Source organism: Folsomia candida, unplaced genomic scaffold (genome assembly GCF_002217175.1).
Source record: "Folsomia candida strain VU population unplaced genomic scaffold, ASM221717v1 Fcan01_Sc005, whole genome shotgun sequence".
Classification (NCBI taxonomy): Eukaryota; Metazoa; Arthropoda; class Collembola; order Entomobryomorpha; family Isotomidae; genus Folsomia; species Folsomia candida.
The window spans coordinates 1,767,457-1,789,844 of NW_019091197.1; the positions used below are offsets into that span (position 1 = coordinate 1,767,457).

General features: G+C 36.0%; 7 protein-coding genes across 8 annotated transcripts; 4 read left to right on the top strand and 3 right to left on the bottom strand.

Annotated features, from left to right (window-relative positions):
* Positions 1-6,003: 6,003 nt before the first annotated feature.
* LOC110849955 lies at positions 6,004-7,331 on the top strand. The gene is made up of 4 exons (XM_022097438.2): positions 6,004-6,247; positions 6,462-6,563; positions 6,650-6,807; positions 7,127-7,331. The coding sequence occupies exons 1-4, from the start codon at positions 6,034-6,036 to the stop codon at positions 7,214-7,216; spliced, it is 564 nt and encodes a 187-aa protein (XP_021953130.2). The 5' UTR covers positions 6,004-6,033; the 3' UTR covers positions 7,217-7,331.
* Positions 7,332-7,881: 550 nt separating this feature from the next.
* LOC118435881 lies at positions 7,882-10,293 on the top strand. Its single transcript, XM_035852375.1, has 5 exons — positions 7,882-8,576; positions 8,994-9,499; positions 9,566-9,620; positions 9,782-9,819; positions 10,200-10,293. Exons 1-5 carry the CDS (start codon positions 7,928-7,930, stop codon positions 10,257-10,259), a joined length of 1,308 nt encoding a protein of 435 aa, XP_035708268.1. The 5' UTR covers positions 7,882-7,927; the 3' UTR covers positions 10,260-10,293.
* LOC110849877 lies at positions 10,281-11,728 on the bottom strand. Of its 2 annotated transcripts, none has more exons than XM_022097343.2 (3): positions 11,408-11,728; positions 10,825-11,067; positions 10,281-10,717 (listed from the first exon to the last, which is right to left on the bottom strand). In XM_022097343.2, the coding sequence occupies exons 1-3, from the start codon at positions 11,456-11,458 to the stop codon at positions 10,421-10,423; spliced, it is 591 nt and encodes a 196-aa protein (XP_021953035.1). In that variant the 5' UTR covers positions 11,459-11,728; the 3' UTR covers positions 10,281-10,420. The 2 variants fall into 2 exon arrangements, with proteins under 2 accessions (XP_021953035.1, XP_021953036.1); XM_022097344.2 differs by having other exon boundaries at positions 10,291-10,694; positions 11,408-11,726.
* Positions 11,729-12,688: 960 nt separating this feature from the next.
* LOC118435596 lies at positions 12,689-13,491 on the top strand. Its single transcript, XM_035851890.1, has 3 exons — positions 12,689-12,755; positions 12,838-12,914; positions 13,099-13,491. Exons 1-3 carry the CDS (start codon positions 12,689-12,691, stop codon positions 13,288-13,290), a joined length of 336 nt encoding a protein of 111 aa, XP_035707783.1. The 3' UTR covers positions 13,291-13,491.
* An 18-nt stretch (positions 13,492-13,509) lies between these two features.
* LOC110849902 lies at positions 13,510-15,059 on the bottom strand. Its single transcript, XM_022097375.2, has 3 exons — positions 14,691-15,059; positions 14,479-14,586; positions 13,510-14,052 (listed from the first exon to the last, which is right to left on the bottom strand). The coding sequence occupies exons 2-3, from the start codon at positions 14,566-14,568 to the stop codon at positions 13,699-13,701; spliced, it is 444 nt and encodes a 147-aa protein (XP_021953067.1). The 5' UTR covers positions 14,569-14,586; positions 14,691-15,059; the 3' UTR covers positions 13,510-13,698.
* A 1,821-nt stretch (positions 15,060-16,880) lies between these two features.
* LOC110850175 lies at positions 16,881-17,767 on the bottom strand. The gene is made up of 3 exons (XM_022097651.2): positions 17,621-17,767; positions 17,447-17,499; positions 16,881-17,348 (listed from the first exon to the last, which is right to left on the bottom strand). Exons 2-3 carry the CDS (start codon positions 17,483-17,485, stop codon positions 16,971-16,973), a joined length of 417 nt encoding a protein of 138 aa, XP_021953343.1. The 5' UTR covers positions 17,486-17,499; positions 17,621-17,767; the 3' UTR covers positions 16,881-16,970.
* Positions 17,768-18,978: 1,211 nt separating this feature from the next.
* Positions 18,979-22,103, top strand: LOC110849762 (prostasin). Its single transcript, XM_022097206.2, has 8 exons — positions 18,979-19,121; positions 19,602-19,896; positions 19,991-20,106; positions 20,383-20,559; positions 20,651-20,827; positions 20,896-21,106; positions 21,473-21,829; positions 21,917-22,103. The coding sequence occupies exons 1-8, from the start codon at positions 19,067-19,069 to the stop codon at positions 22,029-22,031; spliced, it is 1,503 nt and encodes a 500-aa protein (XP_021952898.1). The 5' UTR covers positions 18,979-19,066; the 3' UTR covers positions 22,032-22,103.
* Positions 22,104-22,388: the final 285 nt, after the last annotated feature.

Below are 22,388 nucleotides of genomic sequence, written 5' to 3' on the forward strand. Positions count from 1 at the left end.
ACGACCCAATTTCGCTAGAAATTGCTTGTCAAAAGCGTATCAATTATTTGATTGCAATTTCTTAAGTATGTAAGAGCGAAAGAAAAAATTCTTCGATGTCATATGTAACTACACTGTACTTCTTCACTATGTAGATGTTTCGCTTTCGTATATTTTTATTTTGGGTTGTCATTATGTTGGATTCCACCAAACAAACATATGTATGGAAACTATTTATATAGTATATATAGTAAATTGTTTTATCTGAGATGGTATTTAAATATTTTTTAGACAATTAATTAAACCCAAAAAGTTTGATGTGAAAACAGAGAGAAAGATATACCATATTGCATGCAGCATATTTACACGTGGATGTAAAATTGTGCCTAATTGCATTATCGCCTGGTTTTATTGCCCCATTATTCCAAGTTAGTACACATCCTAATTGTCGGTAGAAAGTCAAGTTTGTCTGCTATTTTGAACTTTAGTATGAAATAATAAGTAGTTGTACATATTTAACTTATTTACTATATACATTGTGTCATTTAAATTTCGGGTATATCTTGGGCCTTAAGGTGAAGAAAATCGTTTAACATATTTCTGAAGTATCTACATTGAGGGTATTCGTTATTTCTTTGTATTTTATATAATAAGCTGGAAATGTCTGCCGGTAACGGAAGTGAGAGCAAATGGCAAATATTCCGCAACGGAAGTAAAAGTAAAGAAAGTGAAGTTTCTAATAGAAAATTGAAAATTGAAAGAAAATTGAAAAAAATTCAGAAAAATGACTTAAGGGTCTAATGGTTGTTATCCTGGCGTGGTTAGCTTGAGACATTTAATAATGAGTCATCAGACGTTTAATTTATTTGAATTTTCGCGCCATTAATAACTACAAACTTAACTTTCTTTAGTTTCGTTTCCGTTTCGGACAGACATTTCCATCTTATAATTCTCGCTCGCCCGGCAAGCGACGGACTTATACGCTAGTCCTTAATATCGCTAAATAGTTTACGAATAAAAAACAAGAGCCCAAGCTTCGTAAAAATCGTAACTTTATATGTAGTAACGTGATTTTCGACAAGAAAATCTTATGACGCTAACAAAGTCTCACAATCGTCATAAATTGTTTTACAAATCCTAAAGATATAAAGGCATAATGAATACCTTCATAATTTTATCATACATGTGAATATTATAAAGGCTTGCATTGTTTTTGGATAATCAATACTTGCAACAAGTTTACATACTTCTCGAAAGATGGTTAGCTGACTGACGTGATGTGCATACAGGATGGGATATACCGGATGTGAAATAAATGCAACATCTTTGCTTTGTTGGACATTCTTAATTAGTCGTCATGACAACTATGGATTTATGCGCATACAAACTAATCCTAAGGTATATACATACATATGTATGCCATTAATGACGGATAAACCACGTATGTAAGAATTAATCAATCTCGCCTGCTTTACATAAATGTGCATAGTGCAGACATATATGTACATACTAGGTGGCCCACTGAAACTGTAAGTGAAATGAAACCCTGTGGCTTCAACAGTTTTTATGTTACGAATTTCGAGTTAATTTTAACCGAAAGCCAGTTAATTTCTGAGTAGAAAACAATTTTTAGTTTTCGAAATTTCCTCCCCTGCCATTAATGCAGCGCTGAGGAAACCGCCTGCAGTTCTCCGCTGAAGCACGCACTAATTCCTGGGCAAAGTGTTCCATTCCGTGGTCAAAAAATTTTTTCCGATGTCTACACTTCTACGAGGCTTAGAACACACATTTGCCCCTAACTTTGACCATTTTTCATAATCCGGAGATTCAAATCCAGAAAGTAGAATTACCATTTCCGAGAGGAGGAAAAGTTCGGAATTTTGTTTTTTACCCACGCTTGGGTCATTTTTTGCACTATAAGCTGATTCCTAGTCCTACTGCAAGGTCCAGTCGACTTCAATGAATTGGATCTCACTTAGGGGATGTACCGTGGACTCGAAAACGTATTTTAAGAAATTTGATCCCCCCACCTTCCCCCCCATTTTCAACAAAATGTAGAGAAATTGCCCCAATTAGCTCCCACCTGCCAAAATCATCACAAAGCTTGGATAATGTGGCTTTCTGACCTTTTGTCTATATTGGGGGATGTCTCTGACAGATTTGGCGTAGATAAGGCCAACTCGCTTGTTAAAATATTTTTCCTATGTGAAAATCTCCTCATCTGTAAATAGAATCCTCGTCACTTTTTCTGAGCGTACCGCTTGAAGTCACTCCTGGGTTTCTTTAATCTGGTTTCCCTTTTGGGGATGGTCGGCATGTGGCAAGTACCACATTTCAAAGTCCTAAGTCTAAGGTTCAATTTAAGCACTCATTGAATAATCTGCTTCTACACTGTCAGCTGTGAGGTTGGTTTCCGTTGGAATTTCGTGAATTTCTTCGGATTCCATCCTTCAGCGCCTTCATGATGGGTGTGGTCCTTGTAGGATTTCAAAATTTTTTTCTTCGACTGTTGTTAGTCCACCCCGTCCCCATGAACGTCTTTATAGTCTGTTGGGCTAAATTATACGGCTCGTTCGATTCCTGCCACACTTTTAAAATTCGCCATTTCTTTCCCCATTTTTGTAATGAAAAATTTTCGCCGCCCGCTTCCATTCAACATTTTCCATGCGAATTTGCATTGCAAATAGTAAAAACCTGATTTATGGTACTTATGCAAAATCGCACGGGGAATCCAATGCAATCATCAGATTTTCATTATCTCTGTCGGTTTCGAAGAAAACAGCCACTTACAGTTACAGTGGGCCCAGTATGTATATCTAGGTAGTTTAATGCACAATAATTTTACTGTTGTTTCGATTGTCGCTAAATATTTAAATACATACATACGAATGCTATTCTGTATGTATGTTACTGTCATTCAAAGCGCATGCACTAGGTAGGATTAACATGCACGCAATTAGTGAGATATTGTCTTGTTGTGGATTACGGGCTAGTAAATCTATTACATACGTCAAGCACTTCTTGGAACCCTCAAATTTCAGCGCGTATGTACATATATCTTTAGAAACACGGATACGGTAATAAGTTTGATTTCATGCGAGTTCTAAGAAACTAGAAATATGTATGTATGCATGCATCTTGGAAGAACGTAATGTCTCCTCATACTTTTGTCACATACATATAAAGCAGAGTAAATCAGCTTGAAAGTATCATTCAGAATTTTGACTTCAATTCAAAACCTGCAAACTATTCACAAAGTTCCAGTTGTGCAAGTAAGAAGAGATCAAAAATGAAAAACATTCGCTTTTTTCTACTCGTTCTATGCATTGTGGCCGCCGTAGGTGTGGTACATGTTGGTGAGAAAATTAACGCCCGATTTCAAAGACATTGAAAAATATTCAATTTTTCTAATCCCAAAAAATTTCTTAGACGCCATTAACTGCCAAGATCAAGGAGGGAATTGCAAACGTTTAAACACCGGAAGTTGTGAAAGCGAAAGAAAACATCGCGTCGGATACACCAGCGGATGTCGACAACCAGAGCTTTGTTGCGTGTAACATTTTCATGGACTAAGAAATTCTGATATTTACATTAATACGGAGTCAAAAAACGAATAGTAATTATATATGATAGACTGATTTTTCTACAAAATTTTATTGAAATTTATAAATATTTCCGCAATAAAAATTGAAATGCAAATATAACGAAAACTATTCCAAATTGATTTATTACAAATTAATCAGCGAGTGCGATCGATTTCCATAGAGAAGAATGTTAATCATTATGTAATGTATATGCACGTATCAATGGAAAATGCATAAGAGAGATATGAAACCGAACCAAATCTAATTATTTTCATCACTGCGACAACGATTTAATTGAAAATAAACAAGGCAACTTAATTTGGGGGCGTTCATAAATTATGCAACGCAAAATTCTCGAATTTCTAGACCCCTCCCCCGTCCTCCTCCTTTAACATGTGTCATAGGCACGACCCTTGGAGCCTTACACCGCCCTCCCCCTCTCTTGTTACCTAATTTATGAACGACCCCTTCGAATCATATAAGGACGACATAATAAAATAATTTTAAAAAAGCTTGCTTAGGCGAGGCGCCGCTAAAAGTGAAAAACAAGGCCTCTGGCATATCTTTTAAATATCTCGTACCTTTATCATTGTAACAGGAGTTGGTGGCTTTGTCTCACCGCGAGGCCAAACACTTTTACCGTTTACCATACCACGACGTTTATTACTTACACTTTCTGCTAAGATATTCAATTATTGCTAATTAAAATTGTATCTATATGTATAAACGCTTAAACAAACTTATTGCTTCGAAAGGGTTATAAAATTGAGTGGATTTTGTAAAATTATTATGCAGAGGACCAATATGATCAATAATATTTATTTAGCTCATAATTAAATTCGATAGTTAACCAGTAATTCAGGTAGCTAATAAAATTTGATGGATGTGCACAATTTTCAATAGGTGTTATGCAAAAAATTAAGATGCCGACGCACGAATAACAACGCGAGGGTATTTCCTAATTTTATTTACATATTAAAACAACTAGTTTTCAGTACGAACTAAAAAGTGATAAATGATAATTTTGACGTAAACCCAGATTAGTTAGGTTCTTGCGAATATATTCTTCATTACTAGAGGCTTGGCGTAAAATGTTTGGCCTCGCGGTGATGCAAAGTCACCAACTCCTGTTACAATGATAAAGGTACGAGATATTTAAAAGATATGCCAGAGGCCTTGTTTTTCACTTTTAGCGGCGCCTCGCCTAAGCAAGCTTTTTTAAAATTATTTTATTTCATGAATTTTAGGTGATGCACATTTTCAAACAATTAATTGCACCTCAAAATTGTTAAACTTTTTGAAGACCGAATGTCTTGAATCTTTTTCATTACAAAATTAGTTGAAAATATGTACAGAGGGTCGCAAGATTAATTTAAAAACGGATTAAGGATCAATAATCCAAATTTTTAAATTAATTTAGCAGAAAATAATTTTTCAGATATTAGGTTTTACGGGGATTAGTTATTTCACGAGAACAATCTGGATTAGGGAGGAAGATTATTTAATCTGGATTAGATTATAAATTACAAAATGAACTTATAAACATTTAAATCCAAAATATATGCATATAGGATGTTCAAATTTAAAATTTGTAAATTTGACAAATACTTAAATACACTTAAATACAGTACTTAAATATAAAATTATTGAAATTTGAATTTGCAAAAGAATTTGTAATTTTTTGTGCGATTGGCCAAAAATGGAAATTACAATTGACCAATTAATTTGGCAAATTGCCTAACACAACTACTTGTATTTGGAAAATTGTTATATTGATAGCTAGTAGCAACCAACTAGGAATATTGTAATTTTTGGTTAGCAACATGAATGGTTTCAGATGCTTCCATCAAAACTTTTTCAGTTTTGGACCGATCTCAGTCGGATTTGTTTTAAATGACGCACAACCGATTTCTGCATGATCAAATCAGGTTTTATGCATATAGTCCTTTGACAGAAGTGTCTCAAATTTTGATTGTAAAGTTTCAAATCCAAATTTGAGAGCGAAGAATAAAACTTTTCTATCGGGCATATTGAAAAACCACATCTCCTAATTCTCCTCTGCACGATTGCTCTTTACGCCATTTGCGTAGGATTAACCGTTTAGGCTCTAGCCTCGCTGACAGTTTCAAAGGGTGTATACGAAAGCATACCTAGGCTTCGCCGTAACCATGGTGACGCTTTTTTGCGGGCACCCATTGTTACTTTTGCCTCACCTAAGAAAAATACGTCAACATTTACGTACCTAGTAAACCCTAAATTAAAACAATTTAGTCCTTAATGCCCGAACCTTGTATCTTATCATCCTCTGCATCTACTGCCAAAGATAAAAGGGAATTCCAACATTGGAGGTGTTCAATGGTAAATATTTAATTGACGTGCACATATAGGAATATTTATGAGATAATGCTCGATTGCTCAATTAATTGGTTTTTGTGGGTACGAATGTGTGTAGGCACTCATCCATGAACATATGCAAGTGTGGCGTGTAGTAAATATTTTATACATTTTACTGATATATACTACATATATACGTAGAAATAAAAGTTTAATATATAAAATGTCGAAAACCTGGATAATCGTTTTTATTTCGCTACTTGTGTCGGCATTAACAAATGCGAAATTTATTGACCATGCAGCCGATCAAGCCGGCATAGTTATTCCAACGCCATGGCTTTGTGGCGAAGGTAAGAACTTGATACCCTTGTAAAATAAAATAAAAACTAAACCCACCCTCTGTATTTGTTACTTGAATCACTAGGAGAAATTAACAATTGTCATAAGTTAGAGCACCGTATTACATATGACACGAAATAGCATTAAACCCGAGTATTTCTAACAAATCAGCGAATCATTTCTACTATTGAAAATCATGTATTATTTTAAATTTTGTATGCGCAGAAATGGGACAATTTATCTCTCTCGAAGTGTCAAGTTGTACGACGCAACCTTGTCAACTTTCGGCAGGATCGTGGCATGAAGTATCCCCTCAATTTTCTCCAGGTAACTACTAAATATTTCATGATACGATTGGGTTTGGAAATTTTATATGTGGTATTTGTAATAATTTTGCATTAAAAAAATTATAGTCAAGAGCACGGCCAAGTTGGAGTACATCGCGAATTTCAATCCGTATGATGGCACCTCACTTCAGAGGATTTCTAACTCATCCATCCGAGGAAGTTACACGGCTGGTGGGAACTATCGAATTTTTTACCAATTTCAGATCCTGGAGTTTATGCGAGGGGTAGGAATGATAAAGAAAACTTGAATTCACAAGGGATTTATAACATCCTAAACACTTTAAAATATGTACATATGTGCAGAATATTGTATGTAATATTTACCAATGTGGGCAAAATTTTGAGGGAAAATTAGCCCGGAAATACTAGTACTGTTTACGCAGTTCTAAAAAGTACTATGATTTTTTAGAAAAATGAATTTTACTAGAAAATTGTTGATCTTATGTGCAGAATTTCTAAGGATTGCATGCATTGAACCACTCTAAATTATCTACAATTTTTAATACATAAAGAATTTCATACATGTGTTATCACTATTTTCAGAAACCTGGTCAAATTTCAGTTCTCCTTCGCGACTCGAGCGACAATACAACCTTTATACATCGATGTTTTGACGTGATTGTGTCAAGCTAGTGAGACATGTATAAATACATACATATGTAGATACATACATATGTATATTGAATCCTTCGTATACAAATTTCAAAAATCATGAGAACTACGAATCCCTTATTAATAAATTTCTCTATCTATTGAGTATTTGATGTTGTCTCGTGTTTATAATTATCTAGTCAAATCACCATGAGACCGTACACATAGTTATTAATCTAGTTACGCAGGAATTGATTTCTCGATATTAAAGATGCTACCGTTTAGTAATAAGGTTATACCGGTCTGTAAAAACTTGCCATCGGTAAGGTAAAATTTTAATACCGAGCTATTACTACACAGTATTAGTTATCAAAACTACTTTGGCAGAGTTATAAATACATGAATACCCCTTTGTATTATTTTAATACTGATTTTGAAGAGTGCATATTGCATCAAAATTAGAGAAAGGCAATTAGTGAAGTGAAGCTGCCCCCTCATTCATATTAACGGAAAATCGATAGGATATCTTTCTACGTAATGCATAAGCAATTTTATGTTTCCCAAAAGAGTTGAGAAAATCGATCACAAACTAATTGACATGAAGGTTAATTATCTTGGACGTTTCTCATTAGCGTCATCAATAGCTAACACACCCAAGGCAAATCCATCCATCATTTTATTCACATTCAATCGAAACTATTCAGTGTGGGAAAACGTTTCCAACTCAAAAAAAAAATAAAATTCTCTCTCAAAATGTCAAAAATTTGTGTAGCTAATGAAAACTTAGCTTTAATAACAAGGCACCTCGAGGTTTTCACCGAATCGGGACCCACAAACGAATTTATTGTCCAAAATTCAAGAAACATTCAATCCACGACAAGAACAGAAGCCGAACTAATTTCCACCCTGCATAACTCGATCCGTGGGAATCAATACTTTGGAAATTTCTCAATTAATATGAGCCCCCAGAAATTATCTCATAAATTCTTATCTTGCCAATATTTTTTGTGTGGCTTCCTCCTTATTATGGAACTCTTAATTATCATCGGGTACGGAACAACGGCTTTCCACGAGACGCAACAATCTCTCCAGATTCAGCGTGCAACGGAACGAATTTCGACCAATGTGACATACGCGTTGACAATTTTGTACTCCATCGGCACCAGAATTTACGGTCTTGTCCGCTGCAAGGAGACGCTGAAATGTTGGGGTGACTTTTGCTTGAAGGTGGATCAACTTAAGGATGTCGGTCAAATTTTAAGTTCTCTGCGAATCCTAGCCGTCGAGAAAAATGTGAGACGACATGTTTATCTCCTGTATGGTGCAACGCTAGGATTTGTGATATTGTTAACTACCGGCTTTACGACGGCATATTTTCCATCAAAAGAGGATATTTTGTCAGGTAAGTGAATTTGAAAAATTAAGACAAGGCTGAAATTATTTTTCAGTTTTTTTTTTAGTTTTTAGCTTTAGTTTTTTTTAGTTTTCTTAGTTTATGTCTTATGTACATTAAGGAAATGCTACTTATTTAAAATCGGTTTTATAACATAATTTTTATAAACTTCCACAAAATACAGATACAAATGTGTATCTGATCTGAGTAAGTTTGCACAAATTTATAAGCTAGATAAATAATTTTCCTTGCAAATATTTGTAAAATGTTGTAACTTACAACTTGTCAGAGTTTGTAAGCTTACAGAATTTACTGATTTTACAATATTACCAAGGCCTGCGTGAATTGCCTGATTAATCGATGAGATAAAAATTGTCTGATTTACAATTAGTCTAAAGTTGTATGTATGTATGTCTTGATTAACAGGCAAACGCACCTGGTTCAATTATGCGATCCATTTCACCGTCACGGTCGTCTTCAGCTTGGCATTTTGTGGAAATCTGATGTACATTAGTTGGATCGTATCACCGACGAAAGTGATTAACGGAATTTTTCTCGAGTTAAAAGATTCCCTCGAAAATATGGGGATTCAAAATTGTGAACAAAGGATACAAGATTGGGTGGAAAATTATAGAAAAGCCGTCCCAATTTTGAAAACATATGAAAACCATTTCGGTCCCGGTTTGATTCTCGCGGTGGCCTATACGGCGATTCAAATCACGTGCGAAACCTACTCCGTAATTTGGTTGGTTGGATTGAGAAGCTTCTTTCCGTCTGTAACCAGAATGGCAAAATTAGCCCTAAGTCTTAACGCGCTATTTGAGCTGGCAAATAATGCTGGAAAATTGGAAGGAATTCAAACTTTGTTATACCATGAACTGTGCCGAATTGAGACTTGGCTACCCGGTGGGGATTATGGGTATAAGAGGCAGGTAAATGTGAAGATAAAATTTTGAAAATTATGCTCGAATTGATAACTTCTGCTTGAATATATTTAGGAGGTGTCGGCTTTACTGAAACAGATGGTCATGGAACCACTTAAGATTACGCCTGGTAAGTAAATACGTCATACGTTTGAATATTTAGGACATAAGCTGTGCGTATCAGAGGTCACGCGGACCAATTTAGTGGCAGCGTCTATGAATTTTTCAGGGGTGTCACGGGCGTTCGAGTGTTTAAAGAATAAACAAAATAAATCTTTGTTTATTGCACAGGTGGATTTTTCACCTTAAGCAGGACTTTGATAACCTCGGTATGAACTGCAAACAATATCCTGGTATAAATATTTATTTGTCCGATGGGGGCCAGTTTTACTCTACATTTTCATATGACAGTTGGTGTCCGGTAAATTTGGTCAATATTTAAATGACTTCATTACTTAATTCAATAAATTGCATTATTTTCATAATACCAAATTTACCATAGCAATTTGACCAGACAAAAAAAAACATACAAAATCTGACCAAATTCACCAATAAATATTGAATGCATAGCGATCGTACATACATACCTATGTACATATTTGTATGTATATGCAAATACATACGCATGAATATGCATGCATAGGTATATTAATCGCTATTAATAATTTCCAGTGATTTACTTTAGCTTATTACTCTTTTCAATTTGCAGATTATATCAGCCAGCTCGACATTCGTCATTGTACTCCTACAGTTTCGTGGTGCAGAATAAACCTCAACGTTTGCAGTGATGAAGACACATGAATCGTTTACAATTTATTTCATGAAATGAATGTTACACATATCGAAGAGAGAAATAAATATATTAATTAATTGCAATGATCACAAATTCTCTGGACTACATTATATAGCGTTGAGTTTGGTAAATTTGTCTCATTCCACATAATTAAATTTGGACAATTTTTTACTTCGCATTTTCTCTCGGGTTATCCAGTGATGACCAAGCGATAAGAATAACGCCACAGAAATGTACCACTGCCGAAACGAGAGAAGACGTCCAGCCACATTTAAGGGGACCAAACAGCTCGGAATCCGACTCCGATTTCCATATCGTGTCCGGATCAACAGCGACGGCGAAGGTCGATATGACAAGACAAATCTGAAGGATGCAAAATCCTGTGGAAAACAATCGCAACTTGTCCGCCATCTGAAAATTGGAAGTATAAATATCTATTTTTTAAGTTAAGCATATGTGCGTAAGTAGAAATTTTGAAAATTGTGAAAAATGCAATACAATGAAGTATTTATGTATGTGATTTTTCATCCTTCATACTTACGTTTTTCCGGCTAAGCGAAATCAAAGTAAAAATGTAAATAATGATGAGACCAGTTTGTCCCACCGGAATTCCAATCGATCCCCAAACATTGTTCAGAAGCGTTTCATACTCGGTACAAAATTGTGGCGAAAATTCTGCTGAGGTCGATGTCGACGGCCAGGCACCTGATTTGCAGTAGAATATCCATGTAGAAATTTTATCCTTAGAGACAGAATTGAAGATTGCAGAGGTTATGCTTGCTGCCTGAAAACAGACAAAGGCAAGTTAAGATCTTCAACTTTATGAAATATGTATGTACATACGCAGTGTACAATGCACTTTCAAATTTTTTAATGTGCACATGGCTCAAAAATTCGTTTTCAAAATTTTTTTACACGTATCCTTAAAGTTTTATACGCAATAAATACAAGTCCTTGAGATACAAAAAATAAAATTGATAACTGCAAAGTTTTATCGCAAATTTTTTAGAAAACTTTTATACGTTTGGAATCGTATGTAAAACTTTCCTCAGATTGTATGAATATTGTCTCAATGCATCAGTATTACGTAAATGCTAATTAATTGTTAAAAATTGCATACTTACAATTCCACCTGCCAGAGTTGCAATGACAAGAAGTAATTTTGATCTTTCCATTTAATATCGTGATTAATTCGAACATTCGAATATTCTTAGGGAAACACATACACACACATAAGTTGCAGGAAAATTACACTCTGCTGAACGTTATGCATGTATTGCAAATACGCGTTAAACGAATTTAACGATTAATTCTATCACATGACGGAATTTTGAAACGTTCAAAAAATAGATTTTTATACGAATTTCTAAATAATTACATATGTATGTACACACAAGAGTTGTTGATGTTAGAGCACAGAACACATGTTGTGTCCTATTACGTATGTACATACATATTTACATGCACATACATACATATGCATATATCTCGCTTAACTGAGGATTAGTGGCATGTTTTTCCTCCACGTCGGATAACTTTGGCACGCAAAATGTTTACCACCCAGAACGAATTCACAACTTCGTAAGGAAATCTGCTTCTTCTTGTTAATGTAAATGTGCATGTGTCTTTATGTGCATATTTGTAAATGCATAGTTGCCATGAAGACTAATTAGTAAGGTGCAGCATAACAAAGATGATGCATTCATTTCATTTGATTACTCATCCATCCGGTGTGAATTTATGTCGCGTCAGCCAATCGTAGGAGAAGTTTGATAACGATTGTCCAAAAAATAGTCGAAGCATTCATAATATTCGTCTTTGTGACAAAATAGATTTGAAATGTTGACTCGAAAGCAGCTTACGAACTATATTTTCTACATTACAGGATATGAAACGGTAAGACCAACTAATTATAAGTTAACAATTCGCAGCTATTTAATAGTGATAAACGATTATTTAGTCAGCGAAATGGGAAATGAATATGCGCATAATCATTTTTTTTATGTAAAAATTAAAATGGACGTATTCCTTAAGCGCTATGAAACCGAATAATTACGCATAGCGTCATTTTGGCTGCATACTATTTGCAGTACTTGATTTCTGATTTTTCATAATGGACAAAAATTCATATATTTAGTACATAATGCAGTTATTTACAATGAAAACGATATTGGCTTTTTGGCTAATCTAAATATTTTAATTTATATTGGGGGTTTTCATTACGAGTTTGCAAAATCGTATCGCAACATAATCTTGGAAACAAATTGCGCACTAATGTACTACCCTTGGAGACGCGCAAGGTCGCAAATGAATTTTCGAGCCAATTTTTTTGCGAACTTCTGAACTTTGTTTTTTTACTGAGGAGAGATGCGAACTCCTAACGAATACCCCCAATTGTTTCACAGATGCGCTATGTGGTATTGACCACGTACGGAATATATGGGGACGACAGGCGTGACATTTTTGGGATTGGTAAGCAATGCTTCAATTATGAGATGATTCATACGTATCCATGTAAATTTACTATGCACCTAAAATATAAATAATCATGCAGTCTCGACATTTCAAATTATCACGGTTCTTGGAATTCTCATAAACTTGCATCTTTTCGACCAAGCGATAAGCAAAAGGGTATGATTTAAAGTTACAATTTTCAAATGAATAAATATTAAATGTATTCACGCAGGCCTGGTGTCAGAATAACTTCTATAAACTTGCAGACTTTTTCAAAATTTTACAAATATTTCTAAGGAAAATTGGCTAAGGGCTAGTGCCTCTTATTGTTTTATAAAATTGTAAAATTTGAATCTTTCAGATTCGGTCAAACTCATGTCTGGCGTGGATGCTATTTTCCTTGTTGGGACTTTATACGCGTGTTCTTGGCATGATCCGCTACAGGGGACCGTTCTCGTACGAGTCTTTCTTTAAAGGGAGTTGCATCGGGATTTGTCTGGATCTCTCATTCTTCGCCACAGTCGCCACCCTTTACTGGGACCTTGCCGAATAGTTGACACAATTTGATGAATTTGCTAAAATTCACGTATTCCTTTGCTTGTTTCAAATTTAATAAGTCTGCATAACTAGTAATCAGTAAATGAGTTGTCCAGCCAAATTTTTTTGCAAACCTGCAAATTTGTTTGCTCACGATGCTATTTAACAATGTGAACTCCGAATAAAATGGATTTTGTGGTGTCTTTTAATACAAAAAGTCTGCACTACTTTCGTCTTGATATTAAATACGTAGCTTCTCCTTTATTACATCAGCTCAACAGTGATTTTTTTAACTTTAGACCATGAAAACTGCGTCTTTCAAACATTTTCTTTCAAGCTGATACATATTAAGTATTTACAAAACGTCTCCAGAGGATCATTCTTGAATTACTCCAAGTAACTTTTAAAATTTACAATTATGATTTTAATTATCTTTAGGTGCTGGTTCCTTGTCATTATTTCTGTTCCACCACCAATTCCCGACCCCAACAACTCCCAGAACTCCTCCTACAAGGCTACCTGGCCCCAAACTGAACCATCCGAGAGTCCCTGCTGACTGGAGGTATGAAAATACCGATCCCACTCCAACCCAGGACTGCCACCCTGAAGCAATCGACGTTGCCGCGATTCCAGTGCTTTTAAATCCTACAGTGGTCAGTGTCGCTTTTGCGGCCGCATTCAATATTGCCCCGCTGGAAATTGTGGCAATTTGTCCGTTATAATTTTTTGCCTGGTCGTCTTGGCTTGTGGATGGTGAAGCGTTTTCGATCGGAGAGAGCTGAACAAACCAAAAGGATGGGCTTATTTGTAAGATCGTTAAATATGTATGTATACCTAGCTGATAATAGAGGTCTCTCAACAAATGCTGTCTAATTTTTACCAAACTATGTAGTTTCAATCGAGCTCTTAATTTAATGAATATGAAAACATTTGCGGATTTGGCGGATATATTTGCACCCTAATAAGAGGAGAAAACGGTATTTGGTAAGTGCGAAATTTGCAGATTTTACAACCCGTTGGGGCTTTCTCTTCTTTTGACACAAAAATGTATATCCGCCAAAATGAGCTCCTCTGCCAAAATGAGCTCTGCAGATCGTGCCTTTTGCAAATTTCATACTCATTAAATTTGTGATCCATTGACACTAGTTCGGTAAAACCAGGATAGCATACGTTGCGAGACCTCCATTCCGAAATGGTTACATACCAAGCGGTCCAAGTAGGGGCGTAAGGCGTCCAATTCGTCCCCATGGAACATGTTGCCTATTTCGAAAAGATTAAGCGAATCGTCGGGCATCACGTCCAATGTCAGTCTCTGAATCAGAATATATTAGGAAATATTCAATACCGGAGTGGGCAAGTTGGCTAATACGTAATTGTACCGCTACACAATCACTTCTAAAATTATTAATTAATTACCTTCTCGTCAGAAATTAAGTACTTTGTGGCGAAATCGGGGACTTCAATTTTCCTTTAGAGTTAATGTTGTTTGCAGAGGAGGGGTACAGAAATTCTTCTTTGTTCGGTTTATCTATGTATACTCTCTCATCAATTTAAAATAAAATGTTCCCTTTCTATATATTTACTCGTTTGTTGTCGATGAAAAGTATGTATGTAAAGTTTATTAAGTGTGGAGAGTTATGCTGTTTTAAAGTATTTAAAGTAAGTATTTAAAATTGAATTTCTTTTAAATATTGAGAAATTCTTGTTCCACCATAAAATACGATGTTGTTGTAGAATGAATTAAATCCAAATAAAAGTCAGATGGGAAAGTTTTGCCTCAGCGTATTGAACTTATATACTATGTATCCATAGTTTCACCTGGCCTCCAATTAACTTGCATTACGTTACTTACATACATAGACATACATTTTCCTTCAAACCCAATCTATCTCTACCTACAGTAAGCACGGAAATTGAAGGCACCTTGACGTATTTTCAATTGCGATATGATCTTGTCAACTTAGAGCTTAGAAACTTCGCACGCAGTTTTATAAATTCATAGCCGATTATTTCCACGTCGCCGATGTTTAAGGTCATCGACAGGTCAAAGGTCGTAATTTTTTTACCACTTGAAAATGAGAGGCCAAAACGAAAACTTCATGGATGAATTTTTCTGGACTTAGTAATATTTTTTACTGGCTGTGGCAATGCCTCACGAAGAAAATGAGCTATCATACAACCGTGTACGATTGTTTGTGACGCCCACGGGAATTTTTCGCCAAAAACGGTTTTGAGGGCTAAAATCGTGACCGTGGCGAAATTCAAACAATTGAAATATACAAAACCATATGTTCAATGTTTATATACGAAGTTCAGAGTTTAGAGTTTTATAATAATATACAAACATGCTAAGCGACCGTTAATAAATTATATAACGCGAGAGGAGGGGGGGAGGGGTCTTAGATTTGAGCTACAAAATGTGACGAGGGGGGAGGGGGGGGGTCAATTGCATGTGTAGTGTTTTTCGTATTCTTTTGTCAAAAAACATAGAAATTAGAAACTGATTGAAAAATATTTTATCTTCTATATGAAATCATAGAAATTTAACTGATTGCTACCAGGCACAGTTATGAAATGAATATCTTGCGTGAGAGCCTTTTGTTATGGGCGTTGGTGGGGGAAATTGTAGGCACATGCGGGGACAATAGCATTGTAGGGTAGGGTTGGGTGCATTTTATATATTTTTATTTGTCCCCCATCAGCGTAACTTTTTCCAGTAAGTTAGGACAATGTGATGCTCTGAAATGGAACAATGGATGGAAAGGTGACTCCGAGTGCAAATTTTTGCTTTATTTCGCCCATAACTCGGGTAAAAATCAAAAATTCGCCAAGTCAACTAGTACATCGTTTCTAAATCCTGTAACAATGATCTGTGCAAAATTTCATCAAAATCGGTTGAGAAATGGCCGAGAAATCGACTTATGTCACTTTTTTTGGGTGGGGTAAATGCATACTTAGTAAATTTTTTCCGTCGTTAGGTATTTGCCTCACTAAGAAAAATTATAAACTCTTTGAAATTTTTAATTTTTCAAAAAATAATGCATGTGGATTTTTTATAAGTCAAATAAGTCATTCTGCAGAGATATGTTTTCGAATTTTTTTATTCGCGCTAAAATTCGAAAATTTATGGAATTTTTAAAAAGCGAGGTTTTGGCTGAAAAACGTTTTAAAATTCGCGCCTCGCGCTCAAATTAGCGCATTATGAAAAATGAACAAATACGGGTATGCTTATTTTTTGTGGTGAACAAAATAAAATTGGTCCCAGCCAGATCTGAGTTGTACACGTAAAAAACTTGCATTGTTAGTTGTATAGAAAAAATTAACAATTAAAGAAGGCAATTTTACTAGTGAGCGAGTAGCAAGTTATGTAACTGAATATCTGAGATAAAATATAATTGCTTAACAATTGTGAATTATGTGTTTTAAAAATTCGAAAATTTTCAATTTCGATATACAAATACAATATGGAAATTAATTGGACATTTCATTGAATACTTACATATTCTGATGAAAGAACCTGACTTGTTAAGGTGGACCAAGTATTGGAAAAGATAAGTGCATCAATTTTTTCTAGCTCCCATGCCATGAAAAATGCACCGTCAAAGATTTTGTGTTAAACAATTTATTTACAAAAGATTTCCAGAGCCAGAACATGCATAAATTACGCTAGGTAATTTTTAAGCGTTACAAATTCAATTAATCCTCTTTATTTACTGTTTCCTTGTCACTGTTTCCTTGATTTCTATTCCACCACCAATAGCCGACCCCAGTACCTGCCAAGGCTCCTACGGCAAGCCCATATGGCCCCAAGATACACCCCCCGAGGGCCCCCATCGACTGGAGTGATGAAAATAAGGATCCCACACCCACATTCCCTAACGAAGACTGCCACACTGCCGCAAATGACCCTGCCGCGATCCCAGTGCTTTTAAATCCTACGGTAGCCAATGTCGCTTTCGCCGCCACATTCCCTGCCAATATAGTCCCGGTGGAAATTGTAGCAATTTTTGCGATATCAGTTTTTGTCTGGTCTTCTTTCTTTGTGGGTGGAGATGCGATTTTCAAAGGAGAAAGCTTAACAAATCAACCTTGCACTATTACTCATTTGTATAAAATCCTTAAATATTTATATTTCAATCCGTAAATAATGTATTTATGTAGTTGGAACGTACTAATCCTAAGCGGTTCATGTAGTAATTGTCAAACGACATCACGTCCAACGTCACTTTGATAACCAAAATAATTAAGTATTAAACACAGTAAGTTGATTTATTTATGTAATTAAGAATTTTATTTTACTTCTATATAACTATCTAATGGTTAATTGATAAAGATATGTAAATTACCCTCCAGTCAGAAGTTATGTATATTATATAGAAATCAGTATGGTTCCAAAGTATGTTTTTCAGCAAAGCATATGTAACCTTTCAAATATTTTACGGAGTTTTGAATGACGGCAATACACACAAAAGGATGAATTATCGGTATGTTTACGACGGAGTTAATTTACGAATAAATGCGTATCTAATCTTTACATGTCATCTGCATCCTGCGAAACCTTTATCGGTAGTTTATCTACTTTGATAACACACACGTATGGGTTTTCGTAAAATGAAACGTTTAAAAACAAAAGATTCAGTATTGCTAATTAAGATTAAGTTGTAGCTACAGTGTCCATGGCATGCAAGTACTTAAATGCATTACATTTTTGGCAGGGAGTTTAGGACATGCCATTTAAATTTCCTTGGCATGGTCATCAGTCTCAATTCGTGTACCAAAATTATTACTTTATAAAATATTTACGATACAACCACATTTTCGAATAATTTGCATCTTATTGAAAAATTTATAATCTTTAAGTCTCTCACTCTAAACTAGAACAAAAATATTTACAAGCTTAAATTAGTACAAAATCTGTAAACAAATTCATGAAATAAATGTTTTTTCAGCCAATATTTGCAGATATTGTATAAATATACATTAAATCCACTACATGTTTGCTTAAATTCGTACACATCATGTGTAAAAATAATTCACTTCTTCAAATAAAAATTAAGATAAGTACTCAAGATAAGTACGAATCTGAATTCATGTTCGATTTTAAGCCATTTTGTATGCGGAACAATTAATCACCGAATTCTGACACGATGATGGTCAGTTTTAATCAATCACAGAGATAGTCCAGCTTACAGATGAAATCCAAAAATGATGCACATTTTACGACTAATTGCAACCATCACTTCGCAATTGTTAAGGGGACCGTGCACACAAAATGTTACTAACAACAATCAGCTTTCCCATTGTATTATTAATTCGGATGGAAAAAGTTACGCATTTTGCAAAAAATCCCATCCTAAATCTTTTATAGCGAAAAAGCTGTATTTAACGTGCCTTTTGAAAAGCTCCCGACTTAATCAAAAACAACCCACTCGACTCGACTTTTAGTAAAAAGGTGTGGAAAACCCGTCTGATCTGTATAGCATATTTATGTCATCATTAATGTGGTGGTGTACGTGTAATCGATCAGTCCTGTTAATTTTTTTGACACAAACAAAAATGACACTAATCTCTGGAGCCACATCATGCGAGCGTGATCTACGTATAAATTTTGCAAATGAATACATAATAATCATGTAATCAATCTGCCCGTACAGGGACGCTGACAGGGACACAATTAAATAATGATTATCTTGTCGCGTCTTAACTACGAATTTGTTAATGCATCGAACCTTTTATAAGCTGATGCAAACCTATTGATTCGTCCAGTCGAGTAATAAGGCTACAAGATCAGAATGCAGGGAAAAGTAGCTCTTTTAATCGTGTTCGCCGTGCTAGGTGATTCTTCAGGTGAGAAATGGTGTCAATTTTAGATATGATTGTTGAATTCATAGGATTTGCAAAACATTTTGCATACAAATTTCGCCATTTTAAACTAAAAGTGTTTCACTTTCTGCACAATTTTTTGCCAACATTGCATATGCTGGCATCATTGAAATATTGAGGCAACTTATGCAGTCTTTGGTAACACTATAAAATTTGTAACCTGTAATTCTGTAAACTTGCAAACTTATACAAAATTTTAAAAATGTGTCGAACGAAAATCAACTTCCGCACATTTTTTTTAATTTGTGCAGATTAAGGTCGTATTTTTATTTTTAAAAAGCTTGCACAATAATGTTACAAAACTTCAGGATTTTACAAGTTACCAATGACTGCGTAAATGGCCTCATTAAGTTTCGACAAAGTGTACTAAATCCCGAGCTAAGAAATTGTGTTTCAAATTTCTAAACACTAAATTACAAACGAAAAGTGTCCCTTAATTTGCAGCCGCCCCACAAAAATCCGCCCCACTTGCATTTCCCGGTCTTCACGATGGAAGAATCGTCGGAGGCATTGAGGCGGATCGTCACGAATTTAAATTCCTCGTCGACATGCGCCGTGGTTCCCACTACTGCGCAGGAAGCATAATTACACCAGAATGGGTCGTAACGGCAGCTCATTGTTCTCAGAGTGCCCCCTCCGGATACACCCTAGTCGCAGGAGATCACAATATTAACCAGATCGATGGTGAAGAACAAACCAGACAAGTCGTTCAGATCATAAATCACCCAAATTATAACAGGTCCTAAAATTTCAGAGACGTCAAAATTTATATGAATTAATATTTCTCAAAATTTGAGATTTTTTAATGAAATTTTGATTTAATTTTGAACTAGACCTGGCTTCCTTCAATATGAGAATGACATCGCTTTAATGAAGGTCTCCCCACCGTTCGAATTTAACGAATTTGTCCAACCCGTTGTCCTTCCAGAGTCTGGATTCGTTCCGTCATGTACGTAATTTTTGGAAAAAAATGGGATTAGTTCAATGGGGGTATTCATTACGAGTTTGTATGTTTGAGTTTGTATGTTTGAGTTTGAGTTTGTATGAATCACAACCAAATTATAAAATACTGGCGAACCAAATGCTAATCTGGGATCGTAAATGAACCTGCAAGCCAAATTTGTTTGCAAACTGCGACCTATCTTTTTTGCTAACGATACAAACTCTTAATGAATACCCCGAATGTAAATATTTAACGGTAATCACGTCAATTTTCATTATACAGCTTTCGCCACGGTAACGGGATGGGGTGCCACGTCTGAGGGTGGTGGTTCACCTGCCAGCTTGATGAAGGTCGAGGTTCCCTACGTTAATGACACCACGTGCAACATTAATTACAGCGGAGGTATCGCCGACTCGATGGTTTGTTATGGAGAAGGTGGAAAGGACTCGTGTCAGGGAGGTGTGTAAATAAGCCAGAAAAATCAATGGCATTAATGGCATGATAAACTTCCGTATTATGAATTTAAAATGTATGTATGAAAATATTTTAGATTCTGGAGGCCCCCTTGTCTGTGGGGATGATCAGACTTTGTGCGGAGTCGTGTCTTGGGGACAAGGATGCGCCCGCCCAGGCTTCCCGGGTGTTTACACAGAAGCGTCATACTTCACGGAATGGATCCGAGGGTCCACTGTCCCCATAGATGAGGATCCAACTCCGGTGGAAACCGGTATTTACACATCTATTTTATGAAGATTTTACATATTTTAAGAGAATACTAATGACCTAAAATTTTAGTCACGACGTGCGGCGGACGGATTGAGGCGTCCTCTGCCAACATCAACTTCCAAGTGGGTGGATCCATTCGGGCTGATCAGCGATGCGTGTGGACGGTAAAGGCGCCATATGACTCGCTCCGGTTCCGACTGGCTTCTTCCGGTCTTTCCGAAGGAGATGGTATCTACCTGACGAACTTTGCAAATTCTGTGCCGGGGTCACAGCAAAGAGTGTAAGTTGCGAAAGCTCCAAATAATTTTCATAATATACACGATATTTCGGGTATAAGAACCGCTTGCAAGAAATAACCGCAATAAAGTGGTTTCTTGCATCTATTGACTGTATTGCATGGTAATTTATTTATTACAGAGTGGTAGACATTTTGTTACCAGACTGGTAATAACCCCGGTCGCGAAATTTGAAAATATTATCAGTTGATAACTAATTTTCTACCAATCAATAATAAATTAATTGCCATGCGGTAGAGTCACATAGATACTCCGCCTGGTAATAACTTAGTTACCGGGTTTCTTAGAGTGTAATAATTTGCATAATATATATAAATCTCCATTCAGCAAATATTCAATTTTTCCCTCAGCTCTAGCATTGGTCAAAACTACACCGTTTCCGCCGGCCTGGTCATCGTTACTCTTGCCGTTGGGAACGCGCCCACCCGTGGATTCAGTCTACAATTCTTTTCCAGCGGGTTCGCCGACGCGACGCCCGACTTTTCTGGATTTATGCAGACGAGCGGAGAAACTGGGAACCACACGTATCCAAATCATGGCGGTGATTATGCCAACGGCGAGAATGCCCTGTTCATCATCGCTCCAGCCACGCCGAAACAGAGATTCATATCTTTCAGAGAGTTTGACCTTGAGGGCGGGTCCGGATGCAGTTACGACGCCGTTTGCGTGTACAACTGGTACAATGGGACGTATCTTCTTGTTACAAGGTAGTCATTCGAAGCTCATGACCTTAACCGGAGGTCAAGTCAGGTTATATATTTGTGCATATGTTTTTGTATGTTTTTCATTCACAGAGCGTGTGGAACCACCTTGCCGCCAACCATCACGTTGGAGGAGGGCGTAGGTCTCGTCACTTTTACGTCCGACTCTTCCATAACAGGAAGAGGATTTTCTTTCCAGTGGATGTAAACTTAATAATGACTTGGTGAAAATATAAATTGGGAAAGCTAGTAAATAAATAAATTTTTGTAACGGTTTTGGCTTGGGTTTGAGTTTGAGAGAGGTTAATTTCTTTAATACTGATATTTACACATTTTGTACAAATTAAGAAATCCGAACTTGGAAAAGTGATTTTTGTATCTTCCAAAATTGTGACAAAAATTAAAGCCCGATGTATATGGGACGTTCGTAAACTTCATAACGCACATTTTTTGATTTTTTGACAACCACCCACCTGCTTTTAGCATGTGTCACATAAGCCTGATATCATTGGACTTGGCCACCCCTCTTTGCGTTAAGAAGTTTACGAACGTTCCAATACATTGA

Excerpts from the sequence above, each read along its gene's own strand:
- LOC110849955 (XM_022097438.2), top strand. The coding sequence starts at position 6,034 with ATGCAAGTGTGGCGTGTAGTAAATATTTTATACATTTTACTGATATAT. Across the intron at positions 6,248-6,461 it reads GCCATGGCTTTGTGGCGAAG|AAATGGGACAATTTATCTCT; the intron begins GTAAGAACTTGA and ends TTGTATGCGCAG. Across the intron at positions 6,564-6,649 it reads ATCCCCTCAATTTTCTCCAG|TCAAGAGCACGGCCAAGTTG; the intron begins GTAACTACTAAA and ends AAAAAATTATAG.
- LOC110850175 (XM_022097651.2), bottom strand. The coding sequence starts at position 17,485 with ATGTCGTTTGACAATTACTACATGAACCGCTTAGGATTA. Across the intron at positions 17,349-17,446 it reads ACATGAACCGCTTAGGATTA|CTTTCTCCTTTGAAAATCGC; the intron begins GTACGTTCCAAC and ends TGATTTGTTAAG.
- LOC110849762 (XM_022097206.2), top strand. The coding sequence starts at position 19,067 with ATGCAGGGAAAAGTAGCTCTTTTAATCGTGTTCGCCGTGCTAGGTGAT. Across the intron at positions 21,107-21,472 it reads CCGGGGTCACAGCAAAGAGT|CTCTAGCATTGGTCAAAACT; the intron begins GTAAGTTGCGAA and ends TTTTTCCCTCAG. Across the intron at positions 21,830-21,916 it reads ACGTATCTTCTTGTTACAAG|AGCGTGTGGAACCACCTTGC; the intron begins GTAGTCATTCGA and ends TTTCATTCACAG.
- LOC110849902 (XM_022097375.2), bottom strand. The coding sequence starts at position 14,568 with ATGCCCGACGATTCGCTTAATCTTTTCGAAATAGGCAACATGTTCCAT. Across the intron at positions 14,053-14,478 it reads GCCCCTACTTGGACCGCTTG|CTCTCTCCGATCGAAAACGC; the intron begins GTATGTAACCAT and ends TGGTTTGTTCAG.
- LOC118435881 (XM_035852375.1), top strand. The coding sequence starts at position 7,928 with ATGTCAAAAATTTGTGTAGCTAATGAAAACTTAGCTTTAATAACAAGG. Across the intron at positions 8,577-8,993 it reads AAAAGAGGATATTTTGTCAG|GCAAACGCACCTGGTTCAAT; the intron begins GTAAGTGAATTT and ends CTTGATTAACAG. Across the intron at positions 9,820-10,199 it reads GCAGGACTTTGATAACCTCG|ATTATATCAGCCAGCTCGAC; the intron begins GTATGAACTGCA and ends TTCAATTTGCAG.
- LOC118435596 (XM_035851890.1), top strand. The coding sequence starts at position 12,689 with ATGCGCTATGTGGTATTGACCACGTACGGAATATATGGGGACGACAGG. Across the intron at positions 12,756-12,837 it reads GCGTGACATTTTTGGGATTG|TCTCGACATTTCAAATTATC; the intron begins GTAAGCAATGCT and ends ATAATCATGCAG. Across the intron at positions 12,915-13,098 it reads ACCAAGCGATAAGCAAAAGG|ATTCGGTCAAACTCATGTCT; the intron begins GTATGATTTAAA and ends TGAATCTTTCAG.
- LOC110849877 (XM_022097343.2), bottom strand. The coding sequence starts at position 11,458 with ATGGAAAGATCAAAATTACTTCTTGTCATTGCAACTCTGGCAGGTGGA. Across the intron at positions 11,068-11,407 it reads CAACTCTGGCAGGTGGAATT|GCAGCAAGCATAACCTCTGC; the intron begins GTAAGTATGCAA and ends GTCTGTTTTCAG. Across the intron at positions 10,718-10,824 it reads TTTCGCTTAGCCGGAAAAAC|ATATTTATACTTCCAATTTT; the intron begins GTAAGTATGAAG and ends CTTAAAAAATAG.